Raw genomic sequence first — 19311 nt, 5'->3', positions numbered from 1 at the left:
ACTCCACACCTCACCTCTGGGAGGGCAATGCCTCCCCCAAACCATGCCCATGGGCATGCCCATTCCAGTTCCCCATCCCAATGGCTTCCCTGTCGTTTTCTGTGGAAGTACATGAAATCTGTGCATGTGCAGTGGCACAGAATTCTCCCAGGAGTGAACTGCATACATCCAATGGGTTTCATTTCAGAATTTGTTTGAAGTCTTGCTCTTGCTTTGGTTTTTTTGCAGTTGGATATAGCTGTGCTACTTGGTATGTCTACTTTCTTGGCATTGTATGGTATGGAAATGGCCAAAATTTTGTGTTCCTTTTTTCATTTGTACAATTGGATTTGTCATGTTTAGTAATACATCTCTTAGCCAATAGGTTATCTTTAATTGTTTAATAATACCAACACAAAATGCTTTGATTCAGGAACAAAATTATTTTGGGTTTTTCAGTCTAGGGGAAATTTCTAAATTAAAAACAGAGCCAACCTCTCCCCCACTTTTGAAATATCAGAATTCTCACAGAGTAGAAAGTTTTTCAAGCATATTTTGTCATTAGGCTGTCATAGAATTGTGGCTATTCACAAGACAATGCACATGGTAATTCTAGGGTTCATTGTGTGAGGCCATAAAGAGGGAGGAAATTACATTGTTGGCTAAAATGGTATTTAGGTGACACAAAGGCTCAGGCCTTTCAACCTTATTTCCAAGGTGGTGGTGGTGGATTTTTGGTGTGTTTTTTGTTATTTTTTTTGGCCAGGGTATATATTAAATGCCAAGATCATCAGCTGATACAAAGCTGTTGAAGTTCCATGCGCTGCGGCTCTGGTCTCCAGGGTTTTTGATCTACCGTAGAATAAGTAAAGAGGATATCCTTAGCTTTGGAATTTTAACCCAGCATACAGTTGCTATAATGTTCTCAGGAAGCATCATTATTTTTATGCTGTAATTTGCATCTAGGAGCCCAAAACCAAACCAACCCACATCCACAAAGCACTGACAAATGGTAACGTGAGGGTGCTGACCTATGATAATGCTCTGACCCTTGCGCATTAATCTATTAATTGGGCTCAGAACTGAGCATTAAATCACCAGAAAATACCATGGACAGGGTTAAATCTAGCCCAGGCGGTGGCTGCATAATTATATTATTATTTCCAATTTTGAAGGCCTTTCTGTAAACCACACACTCACCAAAAGGAAAAACTGGTCTACCAGAGCTAGGTAAACATCTGCAAACACTTTTTTAAAAAAAAACGAAGTACTTTCCAACAATCTGATCCCTCTTTTGTGTCCCTCCAGGGACTTTAATAATCTAGTTTTGCTGGCACAAGTGCTGGTGGAATTTTTTTTAAATCACATGCACAAATAGGCACACAGCTACAATTTTCAGTTCATGCAAATATGTGTTTGTTGCCAGTTTTTCACTCAGCCTTGATGCTGCCTGAAATTTATTAGTTCTAGAAGTTTCTGTGTGTGTGCATGTGTAACTGCAACCAAGCAGATTTGACCCCGGGACTTCTGAAGCACTATGGAGGAGCCTCTATACAGCTTAAGCTATAAAGCTAGCTGGTGTACAGTAATTCCTCATTTAACATGGTAGATTGGTTTTGGAAAATGATTGTGCTAAGTGAAAACATGTTATGTGGGGTTAATTTTCCCATTGAAAATAATAGAAAATGTGGGAGTTGCGTTTCAAGCCCACTTGTGCTTGCAGCTCCAGACTGCACTTGTTAGCAGCTGGGACCAGGACATAAGGTTGGGGGAGAATGGGGACTGGGTTATAGCAGGGAGGGGAGGTGTTTGTCTCTGGAGAAGGGAAGGGAAGGACAGGGGGAGGGGCCTTGTAGACGGCGGCTGGGTTTCCCTAGCTGGTCAGTTGCCGGCAGCTGCGGGGGCTTTTCCTGCCTCCTTACAAAGCGGCAGAGGTTCACCGCTCACCGCGCCATTCTCCGGCAACCCCTCCTCACCGGACGTGAGGCATCTGGCCAGAGGGGGTCACCAGGGAATGGCGTGGCGAGCGGCGAACCTCTGCTGCTTTGCAGGGAGGCAGGTGACCGGCCAGCTGGGGAAACCCAGCCACTGGCTGCAAGTGGGGGGGGGGGCGGGCAGAGGAGAGGACATGAAGCATCCCCAGAGGGGGTCACCAGGGAATGGTGTGGCAAGTGGCAAACCTCCGGAGGCAGGGGGAAGCCCCGCGCAGCTGCTGATGACCAGCCAGCTGGGGAAACCCAGCTGCTGGCTGCAAGAGGGGGGTGGAGGAGAGGGAGCAAAGCATCCGGCCAGAGGAGGTCACCGGGGAATGGCATGGTGAGCAGCGAACTTCTGCCGTTTTTCAGGAGGCAGGGGAAGCCCCCACAGCTGCCGGCAACCTGCTGGCTGTAAGGGGAAGCTGTGTTTTTGCGGTGATGGGTCGAGTTGTTCAAAAAATGTTCCCTTAAAAAAAATCATGCTATTGCGAAAACGTGTTAAGTGGGCACGTGTTAAGCAAGGCATTACTGTATAGCTTCAGCTGTAGCGCTCACTTGTTCTTATCGCTTGCTATACAAGGTCTTAGTGCCATTGCATGGGACAGTGAACCACACCCACCAGGGGTGTGTCTAGACTACATGCCTCCTTCGACGGAGGCATGTAGATTAGCCAGATCGGAAGAGGGAAATGAAGCCGCGATTAAAATAATCGCGGCTTCATTTAAATTTAAATGGCTGCCCCGATCTGCCGATCAGCTGTTTGTCGGCAGATCGGGGGAGTCTGGACGCGATGCCCCGACAAAGAAGCCTTTCTTCATCGACACAGGTAAACCTGGTTTCACGAGGCTTACCTGTGTCGATGAAGAAAGGCTTCTTTGTCGGGGCATCGCGTCCAGACTCCCCCGATCTGCTGACAAACAGCTGATCGGCAGATCGGGGCAGCTATTTAAATTTAAATGAAGTCGCGATTATTTTAATCGCGGCTTCATTTCCCTCTTCCGATCTGGCTAATCTACATGCCTCCGTCGAAGGAGGCATGTAGTCTAGACACACCCCAGGTGAGTGGGTTATACATGTGTGCATACCCAAAAGGCTGGTCCCAGGTTATCAAAGAATGCATGTGAATCCTGTCCCCTACAAGCTGAGCCCCCGTGTTGGGGACCGTGAGATTGATAGCACACAGCAAGAGGCTCCCCCCATGCACAGAGTCCTTAGCAGAGGCCAGGATTGAGCCATACAACTTCAATTAAAACAACAACAACAACAGAGTTTTCACCCTAGCAAGGGACTAGCCTTTTCCCCCGTCCCACTTTATATTTTGATTCACTGTGCTGCTTAATTCTTCTAACTGATTCTGTCTTCTTAGAGCCATACTAACAGTCAATATAGGCACAGCAACCAGCTAAATAAAGCCAGGCTGCAGTGACGATGAAGGCCACGGGCCTACTGGCAATATGCTTGCCAGCCAGCTTCACAAGATTCCAGCACAGCAACGCTATGTTCCTTTCCAATAATCCAGTGGTTCTCAACTCGTTTCAGTCCACGGACCACCAGACCAATCAAAAATTTTTCATGGACCACCGCCTTTTTGAGCCATGATACTAAAGAGCAGACAAGGAACATTTTGGTTTGAAATTTATTTCTTACTAACAGATTTTTGGTGCCTGCCCACGCCGTGTGACTTTGGACAATGTTCCTGTGGACCACTGAAAAAGTCACCCTGGACCACCAGTTGAGATCCACAGCAGTAAGCTAACATGACTAGACTTAGCACACTAGTGTTTTAGGCCAAGCTAATGGTATAACAAATGTGATGGAGCCTTTTAAGTTTCACAAATGGCAAATCTAAATCAATACAGCTTTCCCGAGAGTCCTATATTTGCTGTTACTCACGGTACTGCTAGTCTTGTTTTTTAGGGTTTGCCCTTCCTGGTGTTGTGCCAACCCTACATAGGGTTACACGAATGCTGGACGGCTGCCTTGAAGGAGCCAGAAATGTAGCCGTGTTAGTCTGGGGTAGTTGAAGCAAAATGCAGGACAATGTAGCACTTTAAAGACTAACAAGATGGTTTATTAGATGATGAGCTTTCGTGGGCCAGACCCACTTCCTCAGATCAAATAGTGGAAGAAAGTAGTCACAACCATATATACCAAAGGATACAATTAAAAAAAATGAACAAATATGAAAAGGACAAATCACATTGCAGAACAGAAGGGGGATGCGGGGGGGTGGGAAGGGGGAGGACTTAACAAGACTTTGAACTTTCTCACCCATTACCAAGACAGTTTCCCCAATTATCACCTGTAATACCATTAACTCACAAACATCCCACTCTCCCTACCTTTAATATCAGCAATTCACAGACACTTACCTTCCTTCCTCCCCCTTCCCACCCCCCCGCATCCCCCTTCTGTTCTGCAATGTGATTTGTCCTTTTCATATTTGTTCATTTTTTTTAATTGTATCCTTTGGTATATACGGTTGTGACTACTTTCTTCCACTATTTGATCTGAGGAAGTGGGTCTGGCCCATGAAAGCTCATCATCTAATAAACCATCTTGTTAGTCTTTAAAGTGCTACATTGTCCTGCATTTTGCTTGAAGGAGCCAGGCAGTGTTAGAAGCCTAAATGAATTTAGTAGCGAATAATAGATACTTGGACTAGTCATGCAAATATTTTAAAATGATAAAATATACACCTTTGAAGTGTCTCATTCATTTAATTCAAAATCAGCTGTCCTTTTAAATGGAATTGGTCATTTCATAGTGGCAAACTAATTATTAATAGTAATATTCCAAGTACTGCCCTCAGTTATATCAGTAGAACCCCTCTGATGTAATTTCCCAGAGCAGAAGTTGGCTCCCTTTTCAGGAAACGATACAAATACCCTATAATATGGGCATTTCACAAGCACCCAGCATTGCCTCAGTTCTGTGCCCACTATAGGGGGCTCATGTGCAACATGCAAAAAGTCCACCCTGTATGGATTTGAGCCTTTGGGCACAGCCATGAGCAAAGGGTGTTACCTCTTCCCAGTAGCAGTGCCAAGCACTATGGTGCTGCAGAGACCTAGTTGTATGTCACATTTCCTCCTTTGCTTTCTCTTTTACTAGTGAAGGAGAGTACACTAGGCTTCCGATAATCCAGAATCTTTGTGACGTAATGGTGTCGGATTATCGGATATGCAGGACTATCAGGAGGTACTATAAACTGGTTATATATACAGTATAGTCTGTATATAAAGTGTTTTAACCCTTTTATTGTACATACTGTATATAGTATACTGTAATGTTTTAGTTTTTTAACCCTTTTTTACCCTTTTTGCTTGGTTCAGTTGCTGCCGCTGCTGCCTTGTGACTCATTTTTTGCCACACCTCACTCACTAGGCTCTTGCCATTTTGATGCCGGACTAGCGGGAATGCCAGACTATTGAAGTTTTACTGAAGTAACTTACTGCTGCTGACCTATACCAGAAACCGTATTACCACCCAGTCTGTTCTGGTTCAGTTCTTCTGCCTGGGAGAAGGTGGAGTCACCCTAGCACTTGCTCCATAGAAGCTATAAGCAGGTGAGTACCTCACTTACACTTGGCCCTAAGAGTAGCAGCTTCTAAGCTGTTCTTAATTCCCTTGCAGGGGCACCTAATCAAGTCACAGTCTAGCTGACCATTTATTTTTTATTTTAATGCTGTAGGTTAAAGGCATGATAATTAACATATTAATATGAATAGTTAAAAAAATCAATATATCTATCTCATGGAGCTGGAAGGGACCTTGAGAGGTCATCAAGTCCAGTTCCCTGCCTTCAAGTACCATCCTTGACAGATTTGCCCCAGAGCCCCAAATGCCCTCCCCCCCTCAAGGACTGAACTCACCACCAGGGGTTTAGCAGGCCAATGCTCAAACCACTGAACTACCCCTCCCCCTTGTTTGTGTAAGAATACACAGAAAAGAAATGGGCTGCAGACATGTCCTCTTGCCAGATTACTAGCAAGTGTTAGTTATCTTCAATAGCACAAATTACTTTGGGTATGTCTCGACTACAGGGTTTTTCCCAAAAAAGTGGCCTTTTTTTGAAAAAACTTCCCCTGCGTCTAGTCTGCTGTTGCATTCTTTCAAAAGGAAATCGAAAGAACGTGGCAGATTTTTCGACCGCAGAAAACCTCGTTTTACAAGGAAGAATGTCTTTTTTCGAAAGTGCTCTTTTGAAAAAAGGCGGTATGTAATGCAAACTGAGAGGCTGCCTGGGTGCTCTCTTTCGAAAAAGCAACTTGCTTTTTCAAAAGTACTGGTTGTATTCTAGACGCTCTTTTTCTAAAGAGGCTTTTTCGAAAGATACTTTCGAAAGAGGCTTGCAGTCTAGACGTAGCCTACGATGCATCAGATTGACAGTCATTTTGCTAGCATGTGCTATATTCAAATGATCATCATTGCTGACTCTACTAAGATGTGTGATAGAAAGTCAAAATTGTAGTGTCAGTCATCTATATTACCACCGCTACAGTTGCTTTCTGCATTCATTTAAGCCCTTCCTCCACTCTTCTACTGTGGGAAATTTCACAGTAGAAGTACGCTTGAGGGATTTATGACACAAAGAAATCATTTTCCACAGTACAGGACACTACTGTCTGTCTACAGATTTTAAGTGCTGACCCCATGGAATGAGAGCTGATCAGAGACAGAAGTTTAAAGTTAAAGCTATGTAAAAAACAAACAAACACCCTTAGTGCAGGAAGTAGCATTTCTTAGTACTAAATTCTGTGTGAAATCCTACAATCTTCCATGAGAATTTTGATTGAAAAATGATTACTGTGACAAAATGCTGAGTTACAACATTGCTTCCCTGTTGTTAAAGTTGGGGGGGAAAGATAAGAATAGTAAAATAGGAGAAAAAGCAAATTTTTGGAAAAATGAGGAGTTTTATTAAGATATTTATTATGTGTCTCTGTAAGGAAAAGACCAACAACCAGATAAAAGCTTACAAAGATGGTTAACCTTCAACACTACAAATGTGTTTGATAGAGGCTCTCAATTCTGCATCTTTATTGACTTTTACAGAGTGAAGGGAGAATGACCTCAAAAATAGTGTGCCCATCCTAATCTCTGACAGGAGACATTTACAATTGTTTTTAATCATTTAAAGCAAGTCAATAAACCTGGCTTGCAGATTTAGATGTGAAAAATACATTAGCACCATCACATTAGTCTTTTACACTTCCCTAATTGTAGTGGTCTCGACCAGCAATGACAGGAAATTATAGAAGTACGCTTGAAAACAGAATACCATAATTTTATTGTTGGATTGTAACAGTAGGGTGTTCAAGCTAATCAGTACAGAGAAAGACAATTGTATACCTAATAATTCCCTTTATTTAATTAATGGTTCCAATGTATTTTGGTTTGGCTGGTGTTTTGGTTTTTTTTTTAAACTTTTTGCTATGACTCATTAAACTCATCCCAGTTTCTGTCCATGTTGAGGTAGTTGAAACGGGGAAGTCTTTCTAGCTTTATGGACTGCGTCTTAGGGTAAACCTTGATGCTGGGAGCAATCAGTGCCGTGTAAATTGACTTTTATTCAACTAATGGAAGACAGTATTGTTTTGTTGAGTGTTGAAGTTTTATTATAGCACCACAGAACCATGTTTAGAAGATGGAATTTGGTTTAAAAAGCAAAAAGCATTTTTATTGTACTTTGTGCAATTAGAAACTATTAACCCTTGGTCAAATTGCATTTTTTCCCTCCAGAAATTTTGGAAATAAATAACTGGGATACAGTTGATCACCTATACCAGTTGACAAGGTTAAAACAAGAGGAGAGTGTGGATTTACTTGCTGGGAGTTTAGAAAAAGCAGTATCCTTGATTTTTACAAGAAACAGACTGGGCCAATGTCCACACCAAATTCCTGATCAGGGCCACCAATATCCATGGGAGCGATATCCACCACAGGCAACCGCATTGGCTTGCGTGTTCTGTATTCAAAGACTGTTTTACCCCATTCTCCAGTGTGACTCTGCAAAAATGAAAGACAAAAATTCATTTAGCACAATCTAGGATAGAGTTAATATAAAAGGAGATTATTTTACTTAATTTCACATCTGTTGTTCCTCATGTCCATGTTCCATACCTGCACTATTCAAAACCCTGCATTTCCCTAATCAGTCTCTTCTTGGAAAAGTGTATGTTTACAATAGCTCTTAATTGGTGTTCAAATTCTGGCCTAGATTTTCTGGTAGGCCATGGAGGGGGAAATCAGGAGATGGTTACAGCTCCCTGATACTCACACCATGTCTCTGGCACACTTGATGTCTGTGTAGCATAGAGCAGTCAGGGCCACTGCAGTGCACCAGATTAGCAGTGAGAAATGCTCCCCAGCTTTGCCTAATTAGCACAGTGGTGGGCAACCTGCAGTCTGAGGGCTACCATGCAGCCCATTGGGGTTCTAGTGTGGCCCTCGAGACATTTTGTTGATAGTGGCCCATGTAAAGAATTGTCAGATTCTGCTGGTTTCCATCCACATAGTTTTTTCCCACTGGTATTACAATACTGACACGCATGTAAAGCAAGAGCATGTGAAGTGAGGTGCAGACTAATTGCACACAAAACTAACTGGGAGAACCATGTGCTCCTTCCGTATCCGTAAGCAAGCAGTTAGCAAAACAACCCTATCCTGGGAGAATGTTTTGGTTAGGACAATCTTGCAGCACACTGAGATGAAGGAGGGCCATTCATGCAGCCCATTCACTAGCCTAGGTGGTCCTTCTCCGGTGTAAGATGATGTGCATTAGTTTCTGCTGTCTAAACACACTTGTGTTATTTCACATGAGCTGGCATGCTTGATCATAGCTGCCATTCACCACTTGCTGTCACCAGGTGCCTGAATGTTGCTATCCTAGGACCTGCCAGCACTGAGCATCCTGCCAAAAGATAGTGGGATTCCCTTCATTGTGACATTATACTGAATGATGTCAGTCCTGCCTCAAGTGAAGCCGTCAGTGAGTAGACTTCATGGCCTCAGTGTCCTCCAGCTATATGGGGGTGATAGAAAAGTGCTACCTAGAAACTTAGGCCAAAAAGGGAGGTGAAATGGTCTATAGATCATCACTATCTTAGTGCACTTCAGTGTGTAGCTTTCCTTCTATGTGAATTTTTGCATGGTTGTGACAATCTACCTTAATATTCAATTCTTAATTCACCAACAGCTCCACTTCAGATTGAATAGAATTAAGTATGGGCTGAGCTCAGAATTTCAGCACCCTGCCTTTGATGTAGGTTCCAAAAAGGGAGCCTCTAAAGGAAGACCTTTGTAAAGCACAATTTGTAATAGCACAATTACTCCACAAACAGTCCTGCTGTAAAGCAGTTTTTAGCAGGTGGCCTGTAGCCTGGGGCAGTGCAGAGGGCACTGTCCGAGAAGGTGGCATAGTGCCTATTCCTTAGTTGTTCTGGCAAAGCGTATGTTATACCTGTGAGAGGCTGAACAAATGAATTAACTCAATTAGCTCTTCCTATACCTATGCACCAGCACACGTTCCATCTGTTCCTCGTCCAACCTCACTCGCTTTCTGCTCAATTGCACTCAAGGTTCTGGAATGCATTGTCTGAGATATCTGAGCATCAGAGCTGCAACTGTGTCCATCCCTTGCAATGGGTGAGGGACTCTTGCCCCGTTCCTGTGTCCTGCATGGCTAGGATCCCATCTGGTTCTGTTCACTTACCGTACAACCATCTTCCAGAACGGCATATGTGAATTTGCTATTTCCTTCAGCCTTGAACTCAGTCTCAGTGGAGCTCATCAGTTTCAGAGCCTTCTTAACATTGCCACTGGCCTGATCCATGTAAGCAATGCTGTTCTTGCAGTGATAAGTGATATTCTGAGAGGCCCGGCTAGAGAGCATTCTAAGGAATGCCATCTGCACATCTGAAACATCTTCCGGGAGCTCTGGATCTCCATAGCTGAACTGTAGTACAACACATAAAACAATCTTTTTTTAACTGCTGATATATTTATTAATTAAGTAATATATGGAACTGATTTAATCTGCTGATGTGAATGAAATATAATAATTTCTTTCTAGGCTATTCATTGAGAAGATCTAATTTGTCTTACCTGGAAGCCACCATTCATAGATTCTCCAAACCAGATGTGTTTCTTTTCATCTCCTGAACTTGTCCACCAATTTTTATGTGGCACACTCCTGGGATTAGCATTGATGCACGTCTCACCACTTTCCATATTACAGTATACTTTTACAGCATCCATCTTGCAACCTTGGTTAGGATCAATCCAGTACTCTCCTAAAGGAACATAAAATAGCAGAAGGGCCAGAGGATCAGGAGAGGAGTTTGATTATTTTACCCATATGTTCTACAGCTCATGTGAGTCTCAAATACTGGCATTGAGAAAAAGGTATAGAATTTTGAATTAAGACAAGCCAGAAGAAGAATTAATATGGCACAAAGAGAGACTGATTTCATTCAAATGCTCTAAAATGAGGAGAGAAATAAGCTAGACAACTCCTAGCTTTCTTTAAAGTGTGTTATTTATGGTCCACAGCCAGCAAAAGGTTTAAACAGATATTTAAGCATCTGAGAAGTCTCCTTGAAGTCAATGGACTTATTTAAATATTAGATTTATACTAATTACTTTGTTCTCATTCAGGGCCTGATTTGCCCTGCTGTGGCTTTGGGCCTGAGCAAATTCCACTGAAACCAATAGGAATCTTTCCACAGATTTCTGAGGCCCTTAGTTACTAATGATGATGTACAAGAAAGAGAACCAGGATGGATGTTCAGATTTCAGCTTTGCTTTGTGGTGCTGGCCATTAGAAAGCCAGTCTTTTATTGACATAGGAGAAGCCCAGCCATGACAATGTACAGAGTACATTCAGAGTACAATCACATTGCAAAAGAACAACAGAAGAGCCTGGTGGAGTTACCAACATGGCAAACAAAAAATGGAACATACCGCTCTTAAGTTCGGGGTGGCAGAATTTCAGGTCTCTGCAGTTACGAGCTGGGTTCTTGCGGGACCCATCAGGGCTAATGATGTTTTCTATTTGGCTGTTAATCGATTTCATTGAAGATAAGATGTCATTCATATTGACCTTGTTTTCAGATGGCTGGTCTCCATAGAACGATGGTCCTTTTTCACCAGTTAGAGTACCTACCCCCCCAGAGTAGTCACCTCCCCCACAGCATGGACCAGGAGCACCAGGAGGACCAGGGGGACCTGGAGAACCTGGGTGGCCAGGAGAACCCTAAGAAATAAAGAACAAAAGGATGAATAAGGGTTGCAGGCTCAGACTTATGTCCGTACAAGTACAGTAAGGACCATAAATATAAAGATCAGGAAAATGCTAGTTCCAGAAAAAAACTTCATTGTTTTCACTTAGCTCAACTGCTAGCCTTTCTGGGACTGGTTTGGCCCATCTTCTTCTGTGTCAAATTGTGGGAACCCTTTCTCAAGTTGAGTTGTCAAGCTGAAGAAGATGCTGGGAGCCCTTGCATTCAAGTACATGGAGCAGCTACAATATGACCAAAGAACTAAGGGTATGTCTACACTACAAAGTTAATTCGAACTAACAGCCGTTAGTTCGAATTAACTTTCATAGGCGCTACACAGGCAAACCGCTAGTTTGAACTTAATTCGAACTAGCGGAGCACTTAATTCGAACTAGGTAAACCTCATTCTACGAGGACTAATGCCTAGTTCGAATTAAGTAGTTCGAATTAAGGGCTGTGTAGCCACTTAATTCGAACTAGTGGGAGGCTAGCCCTTCCCAGCTTGCCCTGGTGGCCACTCTGGGCACCACCAGGGAAACTCATCTGCCCCCTTCCCGGCCCCGGAGCCCTTAAAGGGGTACGGTCTGGCTAGGGTGCCCGTGCCAGGTGCAAGCCACCAGCACCCAGCCAGCAGACCCTGCATCTGGCATGACACGAGCCAGCCACCCGCTGCCACCCAGCCCTTCGCCTCTTCCAGGGACCAGGCTGGCGGCTCCCAAGAGCCTGCTCGGGGCCGCAAGAGGCGGGCGCCTGCCTGGTCTAGTGCGGAGTTCGTGGACCTCATCGAGGTTTGGGGGGAAGCCTCCAACGTCCACGACTGCCGCACTAGGCACAGGAAAGTGGCTGTCTAGGGCAGGATAGCTGCCAACCTGGCCACCAAAGGCCACATGTAAACCCAGGAGCAGGTTTGCATGAAAATCAAGGTGGTCCAGTGAGACCCCGACCCTGAGCCCTGAGCTTAGAACATAAGAACATAAGAATTGCCATACTGGGTCAGACCAAAGGTCCATCTAGCCCATTAGCCTGTCTGCTGACAATGGCCCACACTAGGTACCTGGAGGGGATGGACCGAAGACAATGACCAAGCCATTTGTCTCGTGCCATCCATCTCCAGCCTTCCACAAACAGAGGCCAGGGACACCATTTCTACCCCCTAGCTAATACTACTCCATGGACCCAACCTCCATGACTTTATCTAACTTCTCTTTAAACTCTTTATAGTTCTAGCCTTCACAGCCTCCTGCAGCAAGGAGTTCCACAGGTTGACTATTTGCTTTGTGAAGAAGAACTTTCTGTTACTAGTCTGAAGCCTGCTACCCATTCATTTCATTTGGTGTCCTCTAGTACTTCTATTAAGGGAACTAATGAAGAACTTTTCTTTATGCACCCTCTCCACGCCACTCATGATTTTATAGACCTCTATCATATCCCCCCTCAGTTTCCTCTTTTCTAAGCTGAAAAGTCCCAGTCTCTTTAGCCTCTCTTCATATGGGACCTGTTCCAAACCCCTGATCATTTTAGTTGCCCTTTTCTGAACCCTTTCCAAGGCCAAAATATCTTTTCTGGGGCAAGGAGATCACATCTGTACACAGTACTGAAGATATGGCTTACCATAGTTTGATACTTCCCCTCCTCCTTCTTCCCCTTGGCTTCTCCCTTCCAGCTCCCTCCTCCCAGGTTTCCCCTCCCCTTTCCCAACCTCTCCCACTTCCTTTTCCCAGTCTCCCCAGAGGTTAATCCCCCCCCCACCCCGAGTTTTGTTCAATACAGAGAGTTTCTATTTTTGAACACACGTGTCCTTTATTTTTTATGTCAGGAAGGGGTAAGTGGAAGGAGGTGAGGGAGGAATGGCATACGAGCCCCCAATGGAGAGGACTGGGGTGGCTCTGCGGGCTCCTTGGGGTGGAAGCTCTCCTGCAGCCCCCCGATTGCCCCCCCCCCCCGGATGGCAGCCTGTGGCAAGTGCCGCCGGGCTGATGGCCGAGTGCTGTGATGTGCCGAGTGTCAGCATTCAGGGCACTCCAAGCCAGGACTGCTTTGCTGTCCCTCATCGAGGTAGACAAGTAAGCGGGGAACCCTGAGAACTGTCTGTCAGGGGTGGGGGTCCCTTTAAACACAGCCCTCGGCTAACCTGAGACAGCAGCTCCACGGTCTAAGTCCTAACCTGATGCCCTGCTGGCACTGCTTCCGGCCAGCCTTAACCTCGGATCAGGGTCCACTCAATGTGGACATGCTAGTTCAAATTACCAAAATGCTAATTCGAATTAGATTTGAGGTCTAGATGCACTAGTTCGAATTAGCTTAGTTCGAATTAACTAATTCGAATTATGTTAGTTCGAATTAGTGCTGTAGTGTAGACATACCCTCAGCTATTGCCCAGATGATGGGGAAAGCACGCTGTAATCCTGTCACTGGTTCATACTAGCCAGCAGAGTTGTCAAGAGAAAGAGAAGAGGAGATTTTGCTTTCCCACATTAAATAGAAAATGGTGGTGCATATCTGGGACCTGAGTCAAAGCCTCATGAATGCAATGTCTCCATTGAGATCAAGCCCCTGGTACACCGCAAGCAGCCCTAAGTGGCTAGATACATTCCTCATTAACTGTAGTTGCAGCATGCACAGCGTTAGAAAAGTTCATCTTTTAATGCTAGATGTATCAATAAAGAGTCATTCGTTTAAGTAAAGTTGTACTTGCTGTCCACTTACCTCAGACCCAGTTTCACCTCGATTACCACGAGGACCTGGAGGACCTATCGGACCTGGGTAACCACTCGAACCATCCTTTCCGGGAGGACCGGATGGGCCAGGGGGACCCTAGTGCAATGACAAGCATGATTAAATGTCAAAAATCATGTATGTTATTTGCAAATTATGTCAAACGTTAGAAAGTATTTTAAAGCATTTCATTCTTATGAATGATCATGCGCTTCTTGATCCTTTAGTGTTTGCCATTTGGCAGCTGCCATATTTCTAGTTAAAAACATTCTTTCTAACACAGATAGATCTGCTTATTCAGGAAAAGTTACTTACTCTTGCACCCATACTTCCTGGACTTCCATTTGCACCTTGTGGACCCATAGCACCCTGTCGAAAGAAGATGGGTTAGCAATATTCTCCTGGCAGCAGCAGGGATCTCTGTGGTACTCCTTGTATAATCATTTTAATAGATAACTTTAACAAATATATAAAGCAAGTAATTGAAAAAAGATTTTTCAAGCTCAGCTATGTCATTCTCTAAGCAGAAAAGTATAAGGCCTCGTCCAGTGGCCAAGAATGTTGATGGGAATCTTCACACTGACTTATTTTGGCTTTGCATAATACCCTAATTCCTTTCGAATACACAGCTATAGATTCATATCACTGCAGAGCTGATGATGGCATTTGCAAGGTTTCTTTTAAGGATTCTGCAAACATCACTTATTTTAACTAAACTAAGAGTAAGTGACCATTACTTACTGAGGAAATGCCAAGGAATAAACCACATGGGGCTAATTGCTTCCTATTGAAAAATGTAAGTAATGGGAACTCTGTCAAGATTTTGGAAAATGGCTTTTTAATTATGGCCTGTATACATTTAGATTTTACATATCTGCACTACTGTTGTGGCATTGATAGGACATTATACAACTATTAGCTTTTAGAGCATTGCATGGGATTTGGTGCTTAGATCCTCATTAGAGGCAGTGGAAGTTGTAGACTTAAAATTCCTTCAAATATAAATCTTTCTCATGCAAAGTTATGTGACTGACATGAAGATCATTATAAATATTTAAGCTTGGATTATTTTTGCTGTGTATAGTTATTAATATCTATACAACATGAGTGCACAGTTATGTAAAATACTCACTTTGCCTAGTATAAATGACTACACAGAAACAAACAATTCAACCTTCAGACTCTAAAGGTGGTATTTTTCAAAGACAAATTAAGGATTTGGCTATCCAGTTACCATTAATTTCTCACTAAAACTGGGTAGTCAAATTCCACAGGCCTCTTTGTCAGAATCCTAGTGTTTTGTTCTTGAGATTTTCAAAGTCACGGTCTACACTAGGGCTACACTAGGGCATTATTTCAAAATAAACCCTCTTATTTCAAAATAATAAGCTGAGTGTCCTCACTACCAAGACCATTATTCTGAAATCTGTACTCCTGCTTTCTTTGGGGAATAATAGAGGTAGTGTGGATGCTCTGGTGCTGCTATTTCAAAATAACTACTCCCCAGAGTAATTCGAAGTAATTTCTCCCCAGTGCTTCCTGGTGCTCTAAGTTGAGGTAGTACATCCACATCAAGGGAGCCTGCCCTGGACTAATTTCCTAATTTCGAGGCTCCCTTTTAGTGGTGACCTGCTATTTTGATTTTGTTATTTCAGGAGCTATTATTTTGAATTTAGTTATTTTGAAATAATGTCCTAGTGCAGACATGCCCTAAATGTGAAAATGTATTTATCCTAAACAAAACAAGGGGTCTCATTCAAAGAAGTTGTCTCAAACCAGCTTTTGTGACCTAGGAACCTCATGACTCCATGGGGATCTTTATTCATCCTTGTCCCCACCTGGTGTAGCATGGGAATAAAGACCAATGTTCCTTGCAAGCTACACGCTTGTGCAGCCATTCAGAAGGGATTCAAATGCCACCCATCTGATTAGCAGAGCACCCATAGCTAGGTTTTGTTATTACTGGTGGTGCACATTTGCACATGCCATGGTGCACATAAACATTTATGCCACACATAGATGGAAAAAATCCATACATGCACAGAAAGGGTTAGAGGGAACATTGATCAAGACTACTGATTGAATTTAACTTTTAAAACAGTTCTTTAGCAAAATACATAAAGCTGATATCTTTTTTTAATCTGTAATCACTGTAATTGAAAACTGAAGTATAGCTTTAATGTAAAATTCAGCATGATACTTACAGGAGGTCCAGAGGGACCTGGGAGACCAGGAAATCCTCTATGACCCTTAATGCCATTGGTGCCACGCTCGCCAGTTTCACCTTTGTCACCACGAGGACCTTGGGGACCCTTTAGAAATAGACAAGTGATAATAAGTAGGAGTAATTGTCAAAACCAGAAAACGGCAGAGATGATATTCCGAGTGCTTTAAAGCGGGGACTTACTGTAGCTCCACGAGTACCAGCAGGACCAGCAGGGCCAACAGGACCAGAAGGACCCTGGGGGAAAATAGAAATGAGAGAGTTCATGATAAGATGCAATTACCACCATCTTTTCTCTAGACAGACAGTATGTGCAAAGAGTAGTGCAGGTCACAAACGAGGGGGGAAAGTCCATAAACTTAGTCATTCAGCTTAGCTTTTCAATGATACATTTCAACTGATTAAGTGTCAAAGACTCCAAAATCTACTTGACAGCCACCTCCACTTGAACAATCCTCATGTGTGAAGTGTTGAGTCAAAGTGAATGTGGCTCCTCTTAGGATTAGACTCAACATTTACTGAGAGGTTAGCGTTGGGCTTTTCCAAAGCACCCAACTTCCTCAGCTATTATCACATTGCTAGTGCTGTACAGGCACAGAATAGCTTATAAACGACATGCATCTGACAAAAAGTGGGTCTTTGCCCACGAAAGCTTATGCTCCAATATATCTGTTAGTCTATAAGGTGCCACAGGACTTCTCGTTGTTCTTGTAAATGAAGACAGCCTGGTTGGGTTATTTACTTTGCAGAATCGAAAAGCACTGTACGGGATTGAGCATAAGTAATGCATAGCTATTTATGATTTAGGTGGGTGTCAGCATTGTGTAGAGAACACTGCACACCCCGGCTACGTCTACATTGGCCCCTTCTCCGGAAGAGGCATGTTAATTTCCAACTTCAGAATAGGGAAATCCGCGGGGGATTTAAATATCCCCCGCGGGATTTAAATAAACATGGCCGCCGCTTTTTTTCCGGCTTGGGGAAAAGCCGGAAAAAAGCGTCTAGACTGGCGCGATCCTCCGGAATAAAGACCTTTTCCGGAGGATCTCTTATTCCTACTTCGAAGTAGGAATAAGAGATCCTCTGGAAAAGGTCTTTATTCCGGAGGATCGCGCCAGTCTAGACGCTTTTTTCCGGCTTTTCCCCAAGCCGGAAAAAAAGCGGCGGCCATGTTTATTTAAATCCCGCGGGGGATATTTAAATCCCCCGCGGATTTCCCTATTCTGAAGTTGGAAATTAACATGCCTCTTCCGGAGAAGGGGCCAATGTAGACGTAGCCCCCAGGTATAAACAAAAGCATAGACAGTGAGGCAGTGCTTAAGGGAACAGAGTGCCCTTGAACCCCGATGCCTGGGATATATTCTCTAGCTGGCTCTCTCTGTATGTCCAAGCAATGCTTCCCCTTGTCTATTATGATATTTTGTGTTGTGCTTCTGGAACCTTTTCCTACTGCAGTGACACACTCAAGCAGTAGGAAAAGGCTCTGGCAGCTCCCCACTCTTGAAGCCTTTCCACACTGCCTCTCCCCAGGCAGAGCCTTTCACTGCCACATTCATCCAACCATCCACCCTTTTTCTCCTTGGTAGACCTGTAATGATGTCCCAGTGCAATAATACTAGGCCAATAATAATAGGCCAAGAAATCTGCAGTTTGACTCTTCCATATTCCTGTTTTCAGTATATAACACAGCTTGTAACTGGTAAAACAACACAAAATGAGCACTAGTTGCTTTCTGTGGCATTTGCACTTACCGGACTTCCTCTTTCACCTGCCTTTCCAGCTGGACCAATGTTCCCTGCGGGTCCAGGATGACCAGGGGCACCAGGAGCACCTGGACCACCATTTTCACCACGATCGCCCTGCAGTGATATTCACAACAGTTAGCATTAAGAACATATCTATTTGCTACAATATAGTGCATATGTAATCAATACCCCCCCCCCCCCCGATGCTGAGAAATAGCAGGAACACTAAAGATCAGTGCCTAGGTACCTCAGGAATTGGCAATTTATACATGGCATGGATAGATTTAGATACTTAACGTCTCCTACCTTTGGTCCTGGGGATCCATCACGACCTGGCAAGCCATCTGATCCAGGGCTGCCCTGAAAAACACAGAGGTAAACGTTGAAATATTTGCAGGATTATGGCTTAGACAACATTTTTTAATTAATCAAGATACTGTTCCTTGAAAAGAGACAGAGATGGTTTGAATGTAACTCTCACATGGCATGTGTAGACTACGTTTTCTTTTTGAAAGGAGATATGCAAATTTGGTGCTAAGTTGCATATCTTCTTCCGATTGCTTTTTCCGAAAGCAGATTTTTCGAAAGTCAAAGTAGACTGGATGCGGGATTTTTTGAAACTCTCCCCCCCCCCCCACACACACACCTTTTTTAAAAAAACCCGCTCCTCTTAAAAAAAAGGAGGTTTACGCCTTTTTTCAAAACAAAATTTTTTTCCTGAAAAAACTGCATCCAGACTACTTTCTCTTTAGAAAAAGTGATTGGAAGAAGATATACAAATTAGCACCAAATTTGCATATCTCCTTTCGGAAAAAAAACCTGTGGTCTAGATATACCGACATAGAGGACCAGATTGTAGGTAGCCATTCTGCAGGTTTTCAGAAAGACAGCAGGTCAGGAGATTCATATTGTTCCCATGTGTACACCTGTAGTCCCAGAACTTGTAACAATGAAGGGAGTGTTCCTTTGATCAACATTACTTAGGACAGGACAATGGCATGCAGACAGTAGGCTGAACTAGGGACAATGGGATGCATCCTTCTAAATGAGAATGGTATTGACATAGTTTCTCTATGCACCAGGTTTCTCAGGAAGGGAGTCTAATTCTATGATACTTCCCCCTTAGATAGGCCCGTATATAGTTCACAGTCTCGCATTAAAATTGGAAACATCTTCTTACATCTCTGCCAGATTCTCCAGGTGAGCCACTTAGACCGGGAGGACCTTGTAGACCTGGAGCACCTCGTTCTCCTGGGTTGCCATTGCTGCCTGGTTTGCCATCTTCACCCTGCATAAAAAAATGAAATGGGTTCATTACACGCTGGTTTTTGTAATGTCATAAAATTATGAAGTTGTTGGACTCTCTTTTGTTCTATTCTGTTTGTTTT

At 43.5% G+C, this 19311-nt stretch overlaps 1 protein-coding gene across 1 annotated transcript in view; it reads right to left on the bottom strand.

The window, feature by feature from the left end:
• Nucleotides 1-6854: 6854 nt before the first annotated feature.
• The window catches only part of COL3A1 (collagen type III alpha 1 chain), a 74418-nt gene continuing 61961 nt past the window's right edge, over nt 6855-19311 (bottom strand). Inside the window, exons 41-51 of the mRNA XM_075933792.2 lie at nt 19104-19211; nt 18230-18283; nt 17930-18037; nt 16362-16415; nt 16159-16266; nt 14270-14323; nt 13946-14053; nt 10923-11214; nt 10065-10252; nt 9673-9915; nt 6855-7967 (exon numbers count right to left, since the gene is read on the bottom strand). Of these exons, the coding sequence (XP_075789907.2) occupies nt 7821-7967; nt 9673-9915; nt 10065-10252; nt 10923-11214; nt 13946-14053; nt 14270-14323; nt 16159-16266; nt 16362-16415; nt 17930-18037; nt 18230-18283; nt 19104-19211 (1464 nt within the window). The 3' untranslated portion in view covers nt 6855-7820. The remainder of the gene's footprint in view (nt 7968-9672; nt 9916-10064; nt 10253-10922; nt 11215-13945; nt 14054-14269; nt 14324-16158; nt 16267-16361; nt 16416-17929; nt 18038-18229; nt 18284-19103; nt 19212-19311) is intronic.

The sequence above is a fragment of the Pelodiscus sinensis genome, chromosome 7, assembly GCF_052426305.1.
Source record: "Pelodiscus sinensis isolate ZL-2025 chromosome 7, ASM5242630v1, whole genome shotgun sequence".
NCBI classification, from domain to species: domain Eukaryota; kingdom Metazoa; phylum Chordata; order Testudines; family Trionychidae; genus Pelodiscus; species Pelodiscus sinensis.
Note: the sequence above shows the minus strand (reverse complement) of the source record. Positions and strands in the feature narration are given on the sequence as shown.